The 23862-nt window shown below is 28.0% G+C and overlaps 3 protein-coding genes across 4 annotated transcripts in view; all 3 read right to left on the minus strand.

Moving 5' to 3' along the window:
• LOC100197050 (2-(3-amino-3-carboxypropyl)histidine synthase subunit 1) overlaps positions 1 to 8174 on the minus strand; it is a 43343-nt gene extending 35169 nt beyond the window's left edge. For both annotated transcript variants that reach the window (XM_065807531.1, XM_065807533.1), the window contains exon 1: positions 8022 to 8174. In XM_065807531.1, coding sequence (XP_065663603.1) covers positions 8022 to 8100 — 79 coding nt within the window. In that variant the 5' untranslated portion in view covers positions 8101 to 8174. The remainder of the gene's footprint in view (positions 1 to 8021) is intronic.
• A 672-nt stretch (positions 8175 to 8846) lies between these two features.
• LOC100214774 (centrosomal protein 20) lies at positions 8847 to 9728 on the minus strand. Its single transcript, XM_065807534.1, has one exon. It carries the CDS (start codon positions 9685 to 9687, stop codon positions 9178 to 9180), a length of 510 nt encoding a protein of 169 aa, XP_065663606.1. The 5' UTR covers positions 9688 to 9728; the 3' UTR covers positions 8847 to 9177.
• Positions 9729 to 10333: 605 nt separating this feature from the next.
• The window catches only part of LOC100199898 (replication factor C subunit 2), a 45031-nt gene continuing 31502 nt past the window's right edge, over positions 10334 to 23862 (minus strand). The window contains exons 7-11 of the mRNA XM_065807535.1: positions 16928 to 17022; positions 16229 to 16291; positions 15098 to 15163; positions 13775 to 13969; positions 10334 to 10501 (exon numbers count right to left, since the gene is read on the minus strand). Of these exons, the coding sequence (XP_065663607.1) occupies positions 10400 to 10501; positions 13775 to 13969; positions 15098 to 15163; positions 16229 to 16291; positions 16928 to 17022 (521 nt within the window). The 3' untranslated portion in view covers positions 10334 to 10399. The remainder of the gene's footprint in view (positions 10502 to 13774; positions 13970 to 15097; positions 15164 to 16228; positions 16292 to 16927; positions 17023 to 23862) is intronic.

The raw sequence follows: 23862 nt of genomic DNA on the forward strand, positions 1-23862 counted from the left end.
TTTAAAAAAATCATATACTTGAAAATTATTTTTAGTCTCCTTTGAGCTAAATCTGAAAGCAATTTAATAAAATCTAAAATAACGATGAATAACTGCAGGTTATAAGAAGAAAGAAAATGCTGGTGATATACATTTTAATACTTGCTACCAGGGATTTTTTTTTTTTTTAGTTAATAATATGCCTTATAAAGACCTTGTCACAAAGCACTAAAAAGGAGCATTTGACCGGGAGGCAAACCTTCTGTTTGGCCGATTTTATTTATTTGGCCAGATTGAGTATCGGTTCGAATGTGGCGCCTTGTTAAGAAGCGTTACGCAGCTTGCATTTTACGTGTGAAATGGCCATTTGCCTACCTGTTCAGTAGTTTTACGTTAAACCAAAACTTTTATCGTTTAGAATATTCAAATTATCTTTTGATATTATTTATGTGACGTTTATTCAGAAAATATAAAATAAAAGCATTTAGCCGCAATTGTGATCTAATAGGTTTTTTTGTTAAAAAAACAGTTTATTTAATAATTTTTTTTTGTTAAAATTAGTTAAAGAAAATAAAGTGTTTTAAATTTAAACTTTTCATCATATTTCATTATAAGTTTTATATTTCTTAAATATAAAACTAAAAATGGAACCCTTAATGTTTTTTTTTTAATCCCATTAAGAAAGTACTTATGATGAACTGTTTATTAAAGTGTTTCCTCGTCATCAATTGTATAGATTCAGGGGCGATTTCACTGGTTGTATGGAAAGGGGGTTGTTGCCCCCTCCTCTAAAAAGAGAGGGAATTTACATTTAACTTACAGTTCAATAATTTTTATAAGACATTCGTCGCTTTTGAACGACTCACCCTCCTCATTTTACTCAAAAAATCGCTCCCTGGCTAGACCTGTAGGTAATAATATGTTTGAGAATTTATTTGCTCAAATTTTTTCAAAATGTACCAAATTTAAAAATAAATGATATTTTAGTTTAGAAATTTATTTTTTTGCCTAAGTGATTCCGTTATTATTAAATTTTTAGATTTATCATAGAAAGAACGTCAATTAGAAATGATGAACTAGTTTATGAGCAGTAATGGAATATTTTACCAAAGTAAAGTTCTTTAAAAATAATTGTCGATAGAATTTGTGCTTTGTTTAAATACGGTTTAAAACTGTTAAGTAGTGTGAAACTATAATTATAAATAGATAAAACTTGTAACTACTTTAAGAAAAATTAATTAAGAAAAAAATTGTTTCTTTTAATTTAAACCCGAAATGTTGTGAGATAATTAATTATGTACATTGGTTTTCGGTCTACTGTCCTAAAAAAATGAAATTTTTTATTTTAATAACGCTTATTGAAAAATTGGAATAAAAGTGGTATGGTTTAGATACGAAAAGCTATCAAATTTAATTCACAAATTAATTATACGCAATAAAAAAAAAAAATTCAAATGTCTGTAAGTTTGTGCTATTGAGTCAAACTAACGATCTAGACTAATGGTAAAAAACCTACCATCTAAATCAGAAAGAAGCCCAAAAAAAGGCTTATAAAAATATATCAACAAATAAATAAAAATTATTTTGCGCAACAATTCCTTTGACGGAAAAACTACTAACGTCATCAATTCGTAACTAGTCATGTTAACAACTTTCCTAACAATGTTTTCGAGAGTTGTTATACAGATAATTAATTTGGTGAAGCATATATAACAGAGAGCAAATACTTTGCATGTTCACAATAACTTGCAATAACAACATTTTTACTTTTAATAATATTTGCTGTTTACTCGTGAGCAACAATCTTGACTAGTAATGGCCGCTAACGATGCATCAGATACGATCTACAGACATTTTCATCGTACAAATAAAATGTTGAATGGATGTAAAGTAGTATGCTTCAAATGTCTTGCACCCGAAAAAGTAAAAGTAATGAGTTATGCGGTAAAGAAATTACATATGCCGCAAAAGCTCGCATAAGCAACCTTATACGACATTTATCTAGAAAACATGCGGAGCTTGCCATTATGTTAGAAAAAGAAAAATTTGAAAAACAATTAGAAGCCATTTTTTAGTAAAAATGTATTATTTTAAAAACAATTTCTATAGGCGTTTGATCGGGAACCTATTCAAAAGCTTTGTAAAAAAGTTGCATCTCATTTTGGATTTAAAATGAATAGAGATAATATGAGAATTCAAATTAGTGATCTTGCCAAAAAGCATCGCGAACAAATCAAAAACAAATTATCGGAAATGCTAATTTATTTAAAAGTCGATTCTACATTTAGGCATATGCGCCACTACCTCGGTATAAATGTACAATACTCAAACAATGATGAAACGCAGCAGTGAGTAACACATATTTTAAAATTCACCTATATTTTTTTAAAATGAAGAACATTGTATATTAAATTGATATTAAAATTAATATTTTAAATAAAAACATTTAAAAAATAAACTTTTTTGATAAAACCGTATATTCACTAAATTTTCAGTTAATTATTGAAATCATAATTAATATATTTAGGTAAATATAAAGTTGGGGCGCGACTTCGGGATCAGCGCCATTGAGGAAATCGAAGATGATGAAAGCGATCTTTCAGTTGAAACTGATAAGTTTGACGAAGATGGTCAAAATAAAACAGACAATGCGGCAGCAGTCTTGGCAAGTGGAGTTGCCGGTAGAATGAATGTTATACATCTTCAAAGATGTGCTGCCACACTTTACAGCTAGCCATGAATGATGCATTGAAGATGCCCACAATAAAAAAATTCCTCAGCCATGCAAGAGAATTTGTCAAAACTGCGAGAATTTCTAAGTGGATTGACTTCTTCAGAGACCAAGCTCCACATCTTGTTCCAATACTAGATCAGGCTACCCGTTGGTCTAGCCAGTTCAATATGATCGAGAGGCTAATTCAGGTAAGTTATAACTTCTAAGTTTTAACTAAAGTGTATAAACCGGTTTTCCAACCGGTATAGTATAAGTCCAATTAGTTCAATGTTAATGACATTTACATTTTTAATAACTTGTAAAATTTAGTTTATGTAAATATTTCTTTAATAATCCTCTTTACTTAACTAGTTGAAAACGTAATACATATATTTAATGAATTCTTCTGTTCTTCTAGATTCGACCAGTAATTCAAAACCTGAATATGCAAAAAGAAGCTCCTAAAGGATTTAATGTGCAACCATATTTTTTGGGGATGTGGGAAGAACTGAGAGATGTATTGCATATGGCACGCAATCTAACTATCCGTCTTCAGCGTAAAAATATTACCGCAGGCGAATTCCTTTTTGATTGGAATTCAATAAAGTGTGAACTAGGCGGGAAAGACAGTGACTTAGCCAGAGATTTCCAAATAGGAATGAATAATAGAGAAAGCGCACTACGAAAATTCATTGTTTCTTGCAGCAGTTTATGTGGATATTAGGCATGACTGTATGCTAACAGCGACTGAAGATAAATTTTTTTTTTTATCAAAATGCATTTATATATATAGTTTTGAAAATTTAACTTTAAAAAATACATATTCAAAAACTAATTAATATTTCTATAGATAGCTGCAGCTGATGGACTTGCGAAATTTAATTACAAACTGATTCAACTGGCTAATAAAAATAAGAATGATGAACTCGACAAAATTAAAAACGCAGTAGCGCAATTCTTTTTCAGTTCATGTTGCCGAATCTAGTTCAGAAAACAAAGTGGATACTTCACCAGTCGCAAAGGGACGACCAAATTTATTTATGCTATGTGAACAGGAGATTGAAAAGAATTGTTCAAAAGAACAAATGCAGGTTCAACTAGACGTAATTGAAACGGAGTTTTGACAAGCTCTAAAAATAATTCCGGAAATTCGATCAATGTTTAAAGATACCTCCTCTAACTTAGACGATTTTAAAAACTTAACCCATTTAAAGCAAATAAACAGTTCCCTGAGGTTTTATAGGATGCTTGCCAAGTTGCTTTATTGCTACCCATATCCCAAGTCAGTGTTGAGCGACTGTTTTCAGTTTTAAAGCACACGACACCAGATCATCGTAGTCGAATTACATCTGAGTTAATTGACGGTATGCTTTTTTTACGAACAAAAGAGTTTTTTATTTTAATATTCTTTGACAATGTAGATATTGTAATACTTTGTTCTTGTAACTTCATAATTTATAGTGTAATTAATGTAAATAAACATTTAAATCTTTTTATAATTCTATGATCATATGTTTTCAAATAAACTGAGAAATTGAGAATTCTGTGCATGCAACAATACAAAATAAATAATAGTTATCTTTGGAGTTGTATTATTCTTATTAAGCAGTGGTTGCGTTTGGCTGCATAAACCCACGGATCCCTTATTTTTCCTAAAAAGTAAGGGAACCGTGGTTCAAACCCACCTTTAGGCAAGTTTTGCGACATCGGTTAGGAAGCAGGAGTGAATTCCTGTTAATTGCTTTTCCGCGGTGCTCTGCGATAAGACCGAATAGACTACTTAGGGAACCAAAAATACATACATATATATATATATATATATATATATATATATATATATATATATATATATATATATATATATATATATATATATATATATACATATATATATATATATATATATATATATATATATATATATATATATATATATATATATATATAATTCATAATAAAAATATTACTGGTACCCTATCACTTTTCTGGCATTTATACATAAAAACTCCAGATAATAAAAATCCTTATTTAATTTAAAAAAGAAAAAAAAAATCTCCGGAGTCGGAGTCCATGATATTTGAGCACGGAGTCCCGGAGTCCCAAAAAATTGATGAAACTTCGCATCCCTGCTTGTTACTGTCAATTGTGTTATTTGTCAGTTTATAATGCTTTTAATATATCTTCATTTCATGAACAGCTTAGTCATTATACAGCTTTCCAAATGATATTAGCCTTATCCTTAATGATATTGCTTAGAGTATAGTCTACTTCTATAACAAAATTATCTTTTTTTTGCAAAAATTTGTATTTAATGACATTTAAAAATTACTAGAATCTGTAGCTACAGTTGTTCTTCATCTTTCATAAATGATACTTACTTACACAGGTCTCCGAATTCTGTGGTGCCACAACTTACACAAGACTCAATATTCTGCGGTGTCACAACTTTTAAACTACTCACAATCTTTTTAACAGTTTTTCTTTTGCCAGAAGTTTTGAAATCTTTTGCTTTCAGTTTCAGTTTCAGTTTTGAAATCTTTTTGGGTAGAAACTCAGTTTCAATTTTGAAATCTTTTTGGCCAGAAACTTGTTAATCAAAGCTTGTTAAAAACCGCCATTGTGTTTGGGTTTATAAAATAATATAACTACTTCTCTTTAAGAGATGCCTTTTAATTAGAACTTTCAACAGGTTTTGTCTCCAATTCCAATTGTTTACAAAATATGCATATTTTACAGACAAAGATAAGTTTACTTGTCTAATGTGCAAAATGCATAGCTCTAGTTCATCTGAAACAACACCATTAAGTAAAATCCCTCTAAGAAATACTTGCTTTCTTTAATTATCATGAGACTTGATCTTCTCTAACTTTTTTAAAGTTTAGTGTATGATAATGAATGAAATGTCAAATAACTGCACTGACATTTTCTTCTGCAATTTCTGACTCAAAAATTCCCATTAAGATTAAAAAGTAACAATTTTAGAACTAAGATCTATTGTGAATTCAAAAGTTGTAGATAAAAGACGTTCTGTGATATGAAGAAAATTGGCAAGATACAAAAAATCACTGCCCAGTTTTTGTTCCAGCATAACACATGTCCTCCTACAACATCTTAAGTTAGCTGTTGTTGTGTTAAAGCATATTGTTGCTTAAGCCTCGGAAACTCCCTTATCTTCAAACAGTGGGCCAGTGACTGGACAAAAGTATAAAAACCAAAATCAGAATTTTGATGTCTAAATGGTTTCAAACTATTATAAAGATATTATAAAACAACTTAAAACTGTTTACATACACTTAAAGTTTTAATGAATATACTAATGCTGAGGTTGAAGTATCTAGATTTTAAAAGTTGTTAGACTAAAATTGGTAAGTAATTAACATATTTATAGCAATTTTAAATATGCTTAATATGTTGTATTTTGAAGTCTAACTTTTGCTTTTAATTGACAATTTATTTATTTTATTGCTACATCTTGCTTTTATACTTAGATATTTTAAAGCTTATATATGTTTGCTTTAATAATTTTATAAATCTGGCTGCCACTAGGCACCACTTTGGTTTTCTGCTCTGAACTCTTTTACCTAACAAAAAATCTGTAATTGTGCTCAAGAATCTTTACTCGCACAAAATTTTAAAAAACGCGGAAAAGTACGGTCTTACACATACTAAACGTATTACTAAACAATAATAATATATGTATATATACTGAACAATAATAATAATAGTATATATATCTTAATTTAAATTTTATTCTTATTAATTTTAGCGCTTGTCAACCCAAATGGATTTAATAATCTATTTTGGTTGGTTTGGTTGCTGCTACTAATTTTAGATTTTGAAATGTTTTTATTAAGGCTTAATGCGTGTCACAAGAAGTAAAACTCATTTATTTGACTCAACAGTCTGTCAATACATGAAAAAGAAGACAGTATACTTGTATACGACTTTATCAAAGAACAAGATTTGGAGTTTCAAAGCAAAAAGTTTGAGAGTCAATTTCGTTTATTTGTTTTGATTATGGTAAGAGATGGATTCAAAGTAAACTAACCGGTGCAAAGTTTATTAGGGAAGAACTCAGCTTGGCTTAAAAATGATTTTAATACCACATTAATGAAAGATAGTAAAAATAAACAACTCGGAAGACCTACATTATCATTTCAAGAATCATCATTAAAAACAAAGAAAAGTTGCAACTTTGTCTGCTTCAAATTCTTGTGAATTATTGTTTGCTAAGCTTGTACTACTTGTAGAATACATTGTCAAAGATTTTTGGTGATTGTGAATGCATGGGAACAATATAACCATACAAATTTTAAAAATTCTGTAGATGCTCATAAAATCTGCTAATTAGAAAAACTAATTAATTAAGTTAGAATACAATTTTTTCTACAGGAAAACAACTTTAGCAACGTGTAATAGCATGTGTAATAACACTAGTTAATCATATTAAACTTAAATAAGCTTTGCTTTTCACGAGCAAAGATCTCATAACAAAACAGGTGCTAAATAGTGAACATATGTACAATATGTACATAGCACAAATAAAACATATGCAACTAATAAAAGTTAGTTGCTGCTAAGCAAAATTAGATATCCATAGCAACTGAATAAAAAATATATTTACATTTTTAAAAAGCGCGACCTCATATTGGTAATTATGTAAAATTTGGTAAACATAGCACTCGTAAAAATATCTGCAAATACCAAAACTAGATTTTTGCTATCCGAAATTTAGTATCCATAGCAACGAGATAAAATTATAACACTTTCTCTCATAAACTTGGATGGTATTCTTCCAAGAAGTAGAATCATGATAAAAATACTCAGCCCTGACTTGCAACGCAAATTAATGTCAAGAATGGCAATTCTTGACATTAATTTGTGTTGCAAGGATCTCAGAAGTATTTCAAAAACTAAAATAAAACTGGCGACTTTTCAGCCAGTTACACAAAAATGGGTACCCTGCTTAAACTAGGTCGCACATCCTAACTGCTAATAAAAAATGGGTAACCTGCTTAAACTGGCCATCTCTTCTGCTAATGAAAAATGGGTACCAGGATACCCTTGTTTTATTACCTGCTTAAACTGGGTCGCACACCTCTACTGCTAATAAAATGCAATATTTACAAACTGTTTATTAAATATAAACTTTATATTTATTTTTTAATAAAGATTTTTATCTTCAACGTTAATATCTATTTAATAATATTTAATATTTATTTAATAATATTAAAAAAATATTTCTAAAAATGATTGAAAATAAAAAATAAACCATAATGATAACTTAAAACAACTATAAAATAACAAAAAATCGACCATAATTGCTCACATCTTGGAACGGATGTCAATTTAATAGATGACAAATCATTGAAACCTTTTGAGACAACAGTTTCTTCTGTAGCACTCATGATAAAATTGTGGAAATGCAAGATTTTCCATTAACACTAATCAACCAATCAACTATGATTGAATAAATTATCTATAATATAAAAAATCCAAATTTAAAGAATTGCTTGTGTGTGGATTGAATTGATTATTAAGTTATGCGTTTAAAATTATTAATTGATTAAAAATTATATAGAAGTTTATATTTTGTAATACAAACTTAAACTTGTTGATACATGGGATTATCTTTACAATGGAACTCTGCAATTGGTAAATAGGTTTGTGTTTAAATTAAGGATGCCTAATATTACTAAAGTAATGATAAGTTAGTTTTGTGGCCAGTAAAGTTCCCAGAAATTTATGATTAATAAATGTAGTATTATAATAACTTAAGGTTAACACAATTATATTAACCCTAAAAGCAACTTAATTTTACAAGAAAGAAAAGCTTAAATAGTAAAAAACAAAAGTAAAAAATAACAAACAATTAAAGGAAATTCAAAAATTCTCTAAATTCTCTTTTTTTTAAACCATTGATTCAACTTTTTTTTAAAAACAACGGCAATTTTTAAAAGCGTATATATATATATATATATATATATATATATATATATATATATATATATATATATATATATATATATATATATATATATATATATAAATAAAATATATTTTGTTTTGAAAATAAATTTTGACATAAAAAGTAAAGCTTAACTTGCATAAGCAAAAGAAGGGAAAAACAAACAACTTTTTTATAACATATATATATGGAAAAAGTAAATTGTCTAATTAATCTTTAACTTTTAACTAAGTTATAAATAATCAATTATAAATTGAAAATAATCATTTATACAATAATGTATTATACATATACTTTATCAAAACAATAAAAAACACTAATAACATAAGCATATTTTTAACAAGAAATCACTAACAACACAAACAGATTTTAAACACCAACAACATAAATATATTTAAAAACTCTCTAACAACATAAGCATATTTTAAACAGCAAGCATATGTTACACAAAGAAATGACAATTTAAAGTTAAAAAAAAAACAATTTAAAAAACATAACAGTTTTAGCTTCTTTATTTTCATTTCTTGGAGTGGAAAATCAGCCCTTTTCCATGGATTAAGCTATTTTCTTCAGAACATTCTGAAAATTCATTTGATTTTTTTTTCAAAGATGATTTCAAATAGTTTGGTTGTTTTTGTGGTACATCTTGAACAGGCAACTCATCTTTATACTGCTTTTGCTGGAGAAACGATGAAATAAGTCCATATAAAATGGGTAACTTTGAGGAAGTACTATCTTCCCTTATATGAAGCTCATTAGCAAGAAACTCTCTATCTATAGGCTCTTTGGGCTGTCCAGATTCAGAGAGCAGTACAGCTTCTGTATATTTGTATTTATTAAATTCTAAATATTCTCTAATAAGCTCATTTATAAGTAGATTTTCATTGGATAGAACTGGAGGTGGTACTGTTTTATCATCTAATGCACTAAACACTTCTGCTCGAATACGGGCTCGAATTTGATTAAGTACACCACGATGATTTAATGTATCTTTCAATACATTTTTTAAATCTTCAAGAGATGCCATTTTATTTATATCTGAGAATAATTAACAAACAAACAAAAAAGATAACTATAACAATAATAATTACATTATATATATATAAATACATTATTATACATTATATATATATATACACATTATTATATATTTTATATATATATATATATATATATATATATATATATATATATATATATATATATATATATATAGTATAATAATTATAGTAATAATAACAACAATAATAGTAACAGACACAAACTAAAAATAATTTTGTTGTCTTTACTAATATAATATAATATAAACAAAAAATATAGAATTTAGAATATTATTATTGAAAATTAAAAAAAAAAAACTTTATGTCTGTGTTATATGTGGCCCTCGTATATTTTTATTATAATTATTATAATACTATTATTATTACTATTTACTTCAGAATATAACGCCACCATTGGCGATGATTATTTTACATGTGTGTATGTAATAAGTTATATGACTAACACAAAGCATGTTAAATTAACCAAAATAAACAAATAATAATAACAATAATAAAGTAAATCTATAAAAATTAACAAAAAAAATAATAAAATCTATAAAAATTGATGAAAAAAAATAAGTATGTAAAAACAACAATTTTTAAATAAATATTTAGAAATCTATAACACCATTGTTTATTAAAATGTTTCATTTTTTTTTTGCTATAACAACATAAAAATTTTCAATCACAATTCTTTTATTACTTCTTCATGGATTTTTGACAAAGTCTTGATAGCATACCAGACATTTGTAAAAGTGAGTTGACACCTTCTGCTATTCTCATGTGTGTATAACCGATTTCCTTAAAAAAGCAACAAATCATTTATTACTTAACAAAAAATTCTGCAATGATATAACTGACTAGGAATATTTAAAAAAATTTGTTAGAATAATGGATTAAAAAAAATAATCAATGATTAATTTTGGAAAAACATTGATCTCTTAAAATCAATTCTAGCCAATGCCATTTGGATCAATAAAAACTGGGAGTCAAAAAAAATTGGAAATCAAATAAATTGAGAGTCAAACTTTTACAAAATAAATACAACTAAAAAAGAGAAATATAAAATTTTTAAAATATTTAAAAATTTTATTGGATAATAAAAAATACAATATTATTATACAATAATTTTTATTTAGTAACTTATTATAAGAAAAAATACCTAAAAAACAATGGAAAAGTTAAAAGTTAGCAACCATACTTTAACAAAGAAAAAATTATTTAACAAGTTTTAATTTAAATGATAGTTACTGATATGAAAAGAAGAGAAAAGTAATTGTAAATAAATGATTAAAAAAAAAAAATTTAAATAAAATGGTTTATTATGAAAATAATAAACCATTGAACGTCATTGAAATAAAACTGTAAATAGATTTAATTTTCTTTCTAACAGAACTTAATCATTTTGGAATAATCTACCAAAATATGTTATATAAATGTTTATAAATGCGTTATATGTGCTGTGCCACAATATTTCATTGTGTTAGAATCGTGAATCTTGCTAATATGTTGCTGTTTTGTCTGTATTATCATAAAATGAGTATCTTGCCTAGCATGTTATGTTTGTGTAGTGTTTTCGCTATCTTTGGTATCTAGATGGTTGTGGTGGGTTTATGTGTAGTTGCAGGGTGGATTATCATGCTGCGGGATGGAAAGATAAAAAAGATAAGGAAAGTGGTTAACAGGCTTTGAACTTGCAGATTATGGGCGTAACAACTGAGAGCTGTAAGAGCTGAGCTTTATACTGTTGGGCTATGGTGGCTTAGTTTAGCTGGAGACTAATGGGATGTAGTCTAAAGACATATGTAAGAGAACAAAATCAGAACTAGGAGAAGGCCAGGTATTTAGAAAGAACAGGCAGAAGAAACAAGGTGAGCACCACATCTTTTTAGGTATAACATGAGTATTATATTTAAAAAAAATTACATGTAGCATTTGAGTAAAATGCTTTCCGTTAGACTTCTATCATTGTTCTTCTGGCACCAGTGTGTTGCGGGGCTTGTCTGTGTCCTTAAAAGTCCTTAATTGATTTGTGGTTAGTGGATACTCTCAGAAGTTTGTATGGTAGAATGCGGTGTAGGTAAGAGTCATTTTCAATAATATTCCAGTGTTTTTTAAAAATGTCTTGTATTTGTCCTCCTGTAGAGTCATAGGGTAGAATGATGGGTAAAATGTGTAAGTTCTTGCTGCTGCTGTTTTCTTTTGTGGCTTCCTTTGGTTTGCCGAGCAGGTCTTTTGGGTTTTTTTTTATCATTTGGAGATATGTATGCTATGTCTAGTTTTTGGTGTTTTTGAGAAGAAGTTGAGTAGGGTCATGGTGTCAGTCGGTTTTCAGTATAGTTTTGAGTACAGTTTGTCATTTTTGTCCTTGAATAGTTTAATGTCCATAAACTTTACACTTTGTTTGGAGACGTTAAGTGAAAACTTTATTGAGTTGTGTTGGCTATTAATGTAGTTTCATAATTTGTCCAGTTCTTTGATGGTGCCATCAAAATAGTAAAAAAATGAATTTAGAGCCTAGAGTGTTTGCTAAAAGTTAGTTCTGGTGGTTCTGAGTCATCAAACAAAAACAATACTACCCTACGATACTTCAGAAATGCTGAACATTAGTTGATGAGCATTTGATTAAAGAAACACATGTTATGCTATGAACATTGTCATCTGGTTTCATAGTTGATGCCTAAAAATTTAAAGATTATTATTCTTCGCACAACATGCCTCAGAGCTCGTTCAGAATCTTAATACTGAAATGGCAGGTTGTTGATCAGATGGTGTTGCTGAATGGAATGATAAGTATCAGAGTATCATAAAGTATTGGAGTACTAACAGTGCCATATTGTGCATGGCTCAAGCTCAGCAGAGAGAGCGGGTCCAACTATGTTTACAATGCGTTTTTGGACCTTGTCTAGAAGAGAAAGTGCATCATTAGAAGAATCAGCCTAAATATGACATCAGTATTCCATAAAGGGACGAATAAAAGATTTGTAGATGTAGAGAATGAAATCAGGAGAGAGAAAATGGCAAGCACGATAAAGAGAAGCTATGTTAGCAGATGCTATTTTAGCAATTGATTGTATATATGGTTTCCAAGGTCAGTAGTAAATGATAATCCAAGAAGACGTAAAGAAGACGACTCAGTGAGAGGTTTGCCATTCATTAATATAGGAATGTCAACAGTACTGCAATAGTTGTTTACAGTAAATAACTGAGTTTTGTTGGTGTTAAAATTTACAAGCCACTGTGAACTCCAATCTGTTACAGACTTTTTGTCAAGACAGGAGTCAAATAAGTTATTTCTTTCCTCACAATACTTGAAATATCTTTTCTGTTTTTCTTCTTAGTTACTTGTTCTAGAACATAAGTTTTTTTAAAAATTTCTAATCAAAGCTTTTCTTTCAACAATATACTTATCTTAGAATAATTATTTTTGAGAGTAGCGATGAAGCTGAAGGTACATTGACTACATTATTTTCATCTACATTGTTAAAATGATCATCATTATTACTGACAACATTTTCATTTCAATTGTTAGAAATATGTTCAATTAACTCAATAATTGATTTAGTTATGGTTTTATACTAATTTTATCAAATATTCCAAAAACATATACTTTTGAGACAACTCTAATCTTTTTTTTTAAATTAGACGCCCCAAGAAGCCTTTACGGTCTTATCACAGAGCACTGCAGAAGAGCATTTAATAGAAAGTTAAATGCCTCCTTTCTAGCCAATGTTGCAAAACTTGCCCACAGCTCATTTCAGACGAGCACCACGGCTGCTCATCTGAAATAAGCTTAACAGGTGTTCAATGAAATTTTGTGAAAAAACATAATAGACAAATCAAAACTTATTAAAGATTTTTATTGTTTAGAACTTCCTCTATGAAAAACTAAAACAAAAATCTAGAGCTGATATGCATAAAAATATGTTTTAAAGTATAACAAGTCAAATAATTAGGTTTATTAAAATATGACATTCTTTCGCTTTCATAAGTACTAAAATTCATTCAAGACTATTACAAACTATTAAAATAAGTAAAAATTTGAACAAATAATAATAAAAAAAAAATACATACTTTAATATACTCAAGTTTTAAAAACTCTGCCATATCATGATTTTTACAAACTCGAAAAATAACAGTAATTATATCAACAGCAGAATAACCTAATCTCCATAAGTGAGCCATGACTTTATAAGCTTCATCAATATTTGACAATATACAGTGATTTAACATTTCTTTGATGAGAATTGGATGTGGTTCATCACACACCTAAGTATGAAAAACTAACATAAACTAAAAAGATATACTTTTAAATACAGTAAATAGATACAATTTTTTGTTAATCTAGGGGCTACACTATTATATCAAAACATTAAATTAAATGAGTTATAAAGGAGGCTACACCCCTTTCTTCTCCCCTTCTCCCAACTCAACAATTTTAAAACACATACTTTGACAGACTTTGACAAGAATATTTCTTGAAAAAACTTAAAAAAACTTAAAATATTTTTAACTAAAAATTGATATCAGCAAATTGTATATTAACTCTAAATTGTATATTAATTGTATATTTAAAAAAAAAAATTTACCTTTGAATATAGAAATTTATTTTTATTATTATTATTAATAAATATGATGAACAACGATATGTTTTTGTATTTATTAAAATTTATAAATAAAATTTTAACTGTGAAGAATTACTTAAAATTAACTCAAATATTAAAAATTTGATTTGATTATACATATAAATGATATAGCGATAGCATTAAATTACACTAAACACATTCTCTGTAATAATTTCTTTAAAAAGTTATTTTTATTTGAAAACTTTTTTAAGTAAATTTTAATATGAAATTTTATTGTGAAAACAATGCAGGTAAGATAAATTTGAAAGATGGAGGCAAGAGAAAGAATCCTTCAAGATGAAGTGGGCACTCTACACTCTAATTAAGATTAATTCAAGATGGGCATTACACTCTAATTAAGATTAATTTTAGATTTAAGCACTTTGATTAAGAAAAGAAGGTTAAATGGTTAAAAGGTATAATGGTATAAAGTCTTTTTACATCAACTCTTTCTACACAACTACTTGGATTGAAAAAAAAAAAGAAAATTGTGCAAGAAAAAAAAAAATAAAGCAAAAAAGGTATAGGCTTGTATGCAGCTTGGTTTAAAAGTGACTTTCCTCAGCTGGAAAGTGACTTCCCTCAGCTGGGAGTCGAAGAACAAGAGTCAGAACCTTTGACAATCGGTGGAGGTGGTTGTATTAGGCATCCTAAATTTTTGAGTAAAAAATAAAAATATAAAATTGATAAAATAATTCTTTCATATTTTTACCTGAAATTTACTAAAAGTAAAAACAGTCATTAAACATAAAGCAACAAACAAAAAACTGACCTTAAAAACATTTTCAGGATTTATAAATCCAAACCCAGTATGCGTCGATTGGAGATTGTTAATAGCCTCAAAAAAAATAATCATTATATTATAAATTCTCTGTGAACCTTGAAAAAATTCTAACTATAACATGAATAATAAATGAATCTATTGAAATTCACTGATTATAATAATAAATGAATCTATTGAAATTCACTGATTATAATAATAAATGAATCTATTGAAATTCACTGATTATAATAATAAATGAATCTATTGAAATTCACTGATTATAATAATAAATGAATCTATTGAAATTCACTGATTATAATAATAAATGAATCTATTGAAATTCACTGATTATAATAATAAATGAATCTATTGAAATTCACTAATTATAACATGAAGTTTTAAAGATAAAAGACAAAAGCTACAAAAATAAATAAACCTAGAATTTATTATTAAAAAAAAATTACATTGATCTTTAGATATTCTTATATCTAATATTTGAATAAATATAACATTTATAATATATAATAAATAAAATATTTGAATATTTGTTAGCTGATTTTTATAAACTAAGTTAAATCTCAATAAATTGATATTAAATTATATACAACATCATTTGGAGTATACAACATCAATTGGAGTACTAACATCATTTGGAGTAGGTGAGTTCCATAATCCTGGTAAGATAGCTAACCTAGAAGAAGAAAAACTCTGACACAAAACGCCCACTTTAATTTATGGGTAAGAGTACTAGAATCTGGTTAACCTTGCAAGGTAATTATCCTAGTAGTAATATTACAACAAAAATACTCAGTACTGATTTGTAAAACAGGTCAATGCCACTAAGTGCATTTGGTTGTAAAAATTTTTTTTTAACTCCTCTATAATATCATATTTAAATTATAGGAATAACATCATGGAAACCTGTCCAAACAACACAGGTGTGATCTGTTCAAACAACACAAGTGTGACCATTCAAACAATACAAGTGTGACCTGACTAAACAACAAGTGTGACCGGTCCAAACAATACAAGTGTGAAAGTAAAAAAGAAAGCAAAAAAGTGGAAACCTGAATATGAAACTTGTTATGAAATATGAAATTTATTGAATTTATATTTGCATAACTTGAAAATTTTATTTACTTGTCTCATATCTCCTTGAGCAGTGAAAACAATAGCTTCCAATCCTTCATCTGTCTTTATTACCTAAATGTTCAAAAAACTTGCTTAAAAATAACAATATGTAAACCATAATTTTTTTAGCTTGTTTAGTAAATGCACACTCAGCTAATAAACAATAAGAGTACTACTATTAATAATATCATTATCACTAATATTATCATCATTAACATTATTACTAATATTATCATCATTAACATTATTACCAATATTATCATCACTAACATTATTACTAATATTATCATCATTAACATAATTACTAATATTATCATCATTAACATTATTACTAATATTATCATCATTAACGTTATTACTAATATTATCATCATTAACATGATTACTAATATTATCATCATTAACATGATTATTAATATTATCATCATTATTACTAGCTGTAAATATAATAAGTGACATTATCAAATAGAAATGACTGGAAAAATAAATTTCAAGCATTGAATTTATTGCTTTGTATAAACCTTCAAAAAGGTTAAATTATTCATCAACAGAAATATGTGTAATGTATAAAGATACATTATACACAATACATATATATATATACACAAAAGAAAAATGTATAAAAATACATACAAAATATACAAGAAAAACTTATAAAAAATAATCTAATAATTATTAATTAATGACAAAAAAAAATTAGAAATAAACCTTTTCTTTTTCACAAATATCAAGAAGTCTTTCTAACAATTGAGCATCAGTAAGTTTAGTGTAGCGTAACACAGCACAGCGTGATTGAATAGCCTCTTGATAATATTTTCAAAGAAAACTTTTATATATATACATACACAAACACATAAATATATATATATGTATATATACATATATATATATATATATATATACATATACATATATATATATATACATATACATATACATATACATATACATATATATATATATATATATATATATATATATATATATATATATATATATATATATATATATATATATATATATATATATATATATATATATATATATATATATATATATATATATATATATACAGTATCGGACAAAATGAGTGCAACCAAATAATGCTAATTTAGTTTCTTTATATAAAAGTGCTGCATTTTTCAATTTAGAGAAATAACTATGTAACTGTTTAGAGACAAAGTTCTTCAAGTTTTATTCATCACAAAGTTCATTATTTGTACACGAAAATTAATAAATTAATTAAAAGTATTAAAAAAAGTTGATTTCCTTCTGGACAAAACAAGTGCAACTTGACAAAATGTTGACCAAGCTGTATTTCGCTATCAATATTTTGTGCCGAATCCTTTGTTGTCGATCACAGCCTTGCATCTTAGAGGCATAGATTCGATCAGGTGATCAATGAAACTTTGTGGAATCGCTGCCCAGGTCTTTTGGATTTGTTCAAACAGTTGATCCTTATTACGAACACCTTCACGATTAATTCTGCAGTTGACGATCTCCCACAGGTTCTTGATAGGGTTGAGATTCGGAGATTGAGGCGGCCAATCTATCACCGATAGGTGGTTGTCTTGAAACCACTGCTTGACTACTTTTGCAGTGTGTTTCGGATCATTTTCTTGCTGAAAAACCCATTTTATTGGCATATTCCATTCAGAATGAGGTAACATAACATCTTTCAGGATATTTTTATACATGAAACGGTCCATTATTCCATCGTTTCGATGTATTGGACCTAGACCGTTAGCAGAAAAACACCCCCAGACCATTACATTGCCTCCACCATGCTTCACGGTCTTATGGCAGTAACGTAAATGGAGGCGTTTTCCGGCCGGTCGACGTACACGGCAAATGCCATCGCTCCCAATGATGTTGAACTTCGATTCATCACTGAACAGGACAGTTCATCATTTCTGCACATTCCAGTCAATATGAGATGTAGCAAACAGGAGTCTTTTCTTCTAGTTTTTAAGTGAAATCAGCGGTTTCTTTGCAGGGCGTCGAGAAAACAATCCGGCTCCAACACGTCGTCTGATTGTTCGGTCCAATACAGGCAGCTCTAATTGCTTTTGTATCTCGACTGATGATATCCAGGGATCCTTCTTGACAGATCTGACAATCATAGGATCCTCTCTAAAAGTGGTCTTCCACCTGTGTTATCTGCTGCCAACTTCCCCGTAGAACGATATTTGGAACATAGTCTTGATACGATCCATTTTTTCACGCGATATTTATCACAAATACTTTTTTGTGACATTCCACTTACATAATCGCCAATAATTTTCTTTCTTAGTTCCAATCCAAGACTGTCGGGAGCCATTTTTGCACTTGAAGTCATAAAAGTAATAAAAATAAATAGTCACGCTTCTCAAGGTTTACCGTGTTAGATTTACCTTGTGATGATACAATAATGCTCTGTGGAACACAACGTCTTGGTTGGATGTGGACTGTATTGATGTAATGAAAAACTTGTTGTATTTCACTTCTTGTATTGATGTTCTTCGATAAAACACTTTGATAAAACTCACTTCGATAAACTGTCTTGACAATACTGACTGATTGACTTCCATTACTGACTGAATTACACGTCGATTTACATGTCTCTTATATAGTAATATGAACATGTGTGAACCTGTTCTGGAAGATTCTAGATGCTTCTTTTTGATGCTTCTGGATACGTCTGGATGCTTCTGAATGTTTCTGGATACTTCTGGATGCTACCAGATGCTTTTTCTGGAAACTTCTGGAAGCTTCTGCATGCTTCTGAAAACTTCTGGATACTTCCTTTAATTATTAAAAAATTTCGTGACGTTGACACGGACCAGACTTAAGAAAATGAAACAAACCAAAAAAGTTGCACTTGTTTTGTCCGCTGCAAAATGGCACTTGTCAACGAAATTCTGCCTGTGTGTTGTCACCTGTCAGCTGATTGCTCATGTCATGGCATGCTATGACTCCAGACTCCTGAACTGTTTGCTGTGGTAGTATAGTTGTTTTCGTTTTTAAGACATGTAAAATTAGGAACACTTTTTAGCATTGTTCGATGTTGGTTTCAAATGTTTTGTCCAATACTGTTTATATATATATATATATATATATATATATATATATATATATATATATATATATATATATATACATATATTTAACGTATTTATATGTGAAGACCACACAGGTAAAACTGTAGATGTCCACTTCTTGAAAATTTCAAGTTTTATATAATTTTATGATATTTTAGTACTAAGTTATTTTAATTTGAAAATTCATAACAAAAAAACTTATAAGTTTTTTTATATATATTATAAGGTTCTATGATCATTTAAAAAAAAGGGAAACTTTAAACAACCATTGTTGCCCAATGTTTGCCGCGTAAAAAACACAGTTGTCCAAGTTTTTTATAACTAAACCAATGATAATAAAAGCGTAAGTCACATGACTAACTTTTATCCTTAAGAAAATTACGTCGGATGAAGTAAACAACATTACGTTCACAGAAAAACATTAAAAAAAAAACTATATATATATTTATTTATATATATACACACACACACACACACATATATATATATGAATATATATATATATGAATATATATTTTTATATATATATATATATGAATATATATATATATATATATATATATATATATATATATATATATATATATATATTCATATATATATATGTTTTTCTGTATTTTTTTGACAAAAAGTAAAAATTAAAATGCAAGAGTTTTTTTTTTACTACTTGATAGACTGCCTGCCCCAACCAAACCCTCAGTCGATGTAGCAGCACTCCCTTGCGAGTCAGGCTATAAGATAGTCGATTAGCAACACTCCATTGCGAGTCAGGCTATTTGTCAGTCGATGTAACAACACTTTTTTGCAAGTCAGGCTATAAGGTAGTCATTTTATTAAAGATTTATAAACATTTTATTTAAGAAAATAAAAAAAAACAAACATTTTATTAAAAGAAATAAAAATAAAAACATTGTTTATATTATTAAAAACATTCAGAATGTTTTAAAAACATTCTGGTCAATTAAATTTTCGTTTTTGCTGTTTTTTTAAAAAACAAATAATTTGTAATTAAATTAATCGTTTTAACTTTCTGAAAACACGCAAATGTTGGGCAAAAGTCAAAAATAATTAAAAGTGACGAACTTGTTGGGATAAGAATCATTTTTTTCCTTCTGTACTCCCAAATGCAACAATCTATAGATATAGATTGTTGCATTTGGGAGTCTCAAGGCGATCTCACAAAAGCCATAACAATTCAATATTATATATAAACGATACAAGAAAAATTTCTGAAATTTGCAGAGTTTCAAAGCTGCACCTTCTTGGTTGTTTGTTCATTTATTTTTCACTTAGAGTAATATAAAAGGCTAGTTAAAGTTTTTGTATGGTTTATACAAACTAGATATAGAGTGATGGAACACAGACATCATGGAGTCATCTATGGTAAATAGATGAGGTTGGGGAAGAGATAAGGTTGCAATGGTATTTTGTATAATGTTAAAAACAAACTTTCATATAAATTTTTATTTGAATTTTTTTTGTGAAAAGGATGGAGGAAGAGGGGGGATATGGCTTCATTACTTCATCACACACTTAGTACATTATGATTGTATATTCCAATGTGTTACCATCTACTTTTAAAACAATAAGTGCTCTAAAAGGTTACATGCTAATGTGGTTTATGATTTGATGAATTTACAACGGAAAAATCACAGATGTCCAAAATGAGTGTCTTTTCTCAAAAGTACACTGTGAATCAATATTTCTTGTATTTAGCACAAAAACATTTATATATTGTGTTATGACTAAAATGTCATTTACTAAAATAACTTTTAATTTTTACTTTAACATTTCTTTTTAATTAAATATATTATAAATAAACAGATACCTAATGTCACTAAACACTAACTTTAATCTTTCTCAAAATGAGAAAAATGTGACATCTGTGGTTTTACATGTGCATATATATATATATATATATATATATATATATATATATATATATACATATATATATATATATATATATATATATATATATATATATATATATATATATATATATATATATATATATATATATATATATATATATATAAATTATATAATAAAACTACATTTCAAAATTTAGGTAACCTATTTTTCTTTTCAAAAAAAAAAGAAAAAAAGATTGAAAAAACAAAATATAACCATAATATATGCTGCCTATCCAAACCAAAATCCTCATTATTGTATACTTGAGCACCACCCCCTCCCCCCCCAACTATGGCGATATTTCAGACAAAACCACTATATATATATGACAAAACCACTATATATATATATATATATATATATATATATATATATATATATATATATATATATATATATATATATATATATATATATATATATATATATATATATACACACACATATATATGCATTTATGACTTATTTTCAACTGCATGCTCCTGTACTGCAATTTGATGAACTTTTACCTAAAAAGCAGGAAATGAACTATTCATTTGAAAATATCTTTTGCAAAAGTTCACCCCGCCACTGAAAAATCAATTTTTAACTACGCAAACCGGTTTTTATTGCCGTCATCATTGAAATTTATTTAAATTCAGTTAAGTGCTTTAATAAAAAATTTAACTGAATTTAAATTCTTTAGTTATACAAGGAGATAAAATGTCCTTGTATAACTAAATAAAAAATTTTTGAGACAGTTCTTAAGATGCACATACATTGAATAAAAAATATATACTCATAAAAATATTTAACTGAATTTAAATAAATTTCAATGATGACGACAATAAAAACCCGTTTGCGTAGTTAAAAAATGATTTTTCAGTGGCGGGATAAACTTTTTTCAAAAGATATGCAAATAATAGTTTATTTCCTGCTATTTAGGTAAAAGTTCATCAAACTACAGTACAGGAGCATGGGGTTGAAAATAAGTCATAATCCTATCATACATATAACATATAAATACATATATATATATATATACATATATATATATATACATATATATATATATACATATATATATATATACATATAGATATATACATATACATATATATATATACATATATATATACATATAAATACATATATATATATATATACATATATATATACATATAGATATATACATCTACATATATATATATACATATACATATATATATATATATACATATACATATATATATATATATATATATATATATATATATATATATATATATATATATATATATATATACATATACACATACACACATCTGTATATGTATATATATATATATACATATACAGATGTGGTACCATCTTGGTCAAAAACATGGGATAAATAGCCCCAAGACAAGAAAGAAACAAGAAAACCTGCAGCCAAAACAGCCCCTGAAATCTCAACATTTTTTCAGGAGTCAATTGGTGAAGTCCTTTCAAAACTGTCAGTTTTGGACGGATTTAGTTTTAATGCTTTAACCAAAAGCACATTCATTCAGTCGGTAATGGCAGAAAAAGGCTACGATTTCCCAAAAAACCCGCAAAAAAGCCATTCAGCTGGTGAAAAGCTATTCTGCCAGTGTTAAAGCTAAGTTAAAAAATTAACTAAACTTATTGTTGTTGACCGGAGAACGTTTTTCCATCACTCTGAATGAATACACATCCCTGAAAAACCGAAGATTTCTCATCATCAACATTCACCAGAAAAACAAACACTGGAACCTTGGACTCACATGTGTTTCCGGATCTTTCCCTGCAGAAAAAGCAGCAGAAATTGTCTCAGAGAAAGTGGATGAATTTAGACTGAACTTGGCTCATTGCATTGTTTGTTCTGTCACTGACGGGGCTTCAATGATGGTCAAGTTTAAAAATATTGTTCATACCGAACTTGCTACACTCACGGGGTTCATCTGGCCGTTCAGGAAGTTTTGTATGACAAAAATCAGAGCAACAATTTGGACAAGGAAAAAGTGGAGAGCGACAATGATGAGGAGGAAGATTCAGATTCGGACAACGAAGAAAATTCCAGATTCATTGATGACGAAATCAATGAAAGCATTTCTCTCCCAAAGGTCAAAGTTCATTTCCAGTCTGTCATCATCAAAGTTTGGAAGATTGTTAAGTTGTTTAGAAAATCTCTAGTCAAAAATGATGTGCTCCAAGAAGAAGCTAAAAAACACCACAGCCGAGAAGTTGCTCTCATTTTGGACTGTCGAACAAGATGGAACAGCCTCTTGGCAATGATTCAACAGTGTCTAAAAATCAATGAACAAATTAGAGTTGCTCTTGCAGACATTTCTCCAAGAAAAATGCCACCCTGTTGACAGCAGAGGGAATCTTCAAGTTTCTAATCAATAAAATGAATTTTTCTAAACATTCATTAATATAGATTGATGAATTGATCGCTACAGCCTTGGAAGTGCGAAACAATGGCTCGGACATACCACGGTCAGATATGGCTATCAACATTAATAATTTTTTTGCAAATTTCTCTTTTCCTATAAAACGAACACTTTCTGGGCATGTCTTTTTGTTGTTTGTGTAGTATCCAGAATTTCCAGGCATGTTGTCCCCTGCAAAACAAAAGTATTTTTCGTCATCGATGACTAGAAGCGATTT

Source organism: Hydra vulgaris, chromosome 10 (assembly GCF_038396675.1).
Source record: "Hydra vulgaris chromosome 10, alternate assembly HydraT2T_AEP".
Lineage (NCBI taxonomy): Eukaryota > Metazoa > Cnidaria > Hydrozoa > Anthoathecata > Hydridae > Hydra > Hydra vulgaris.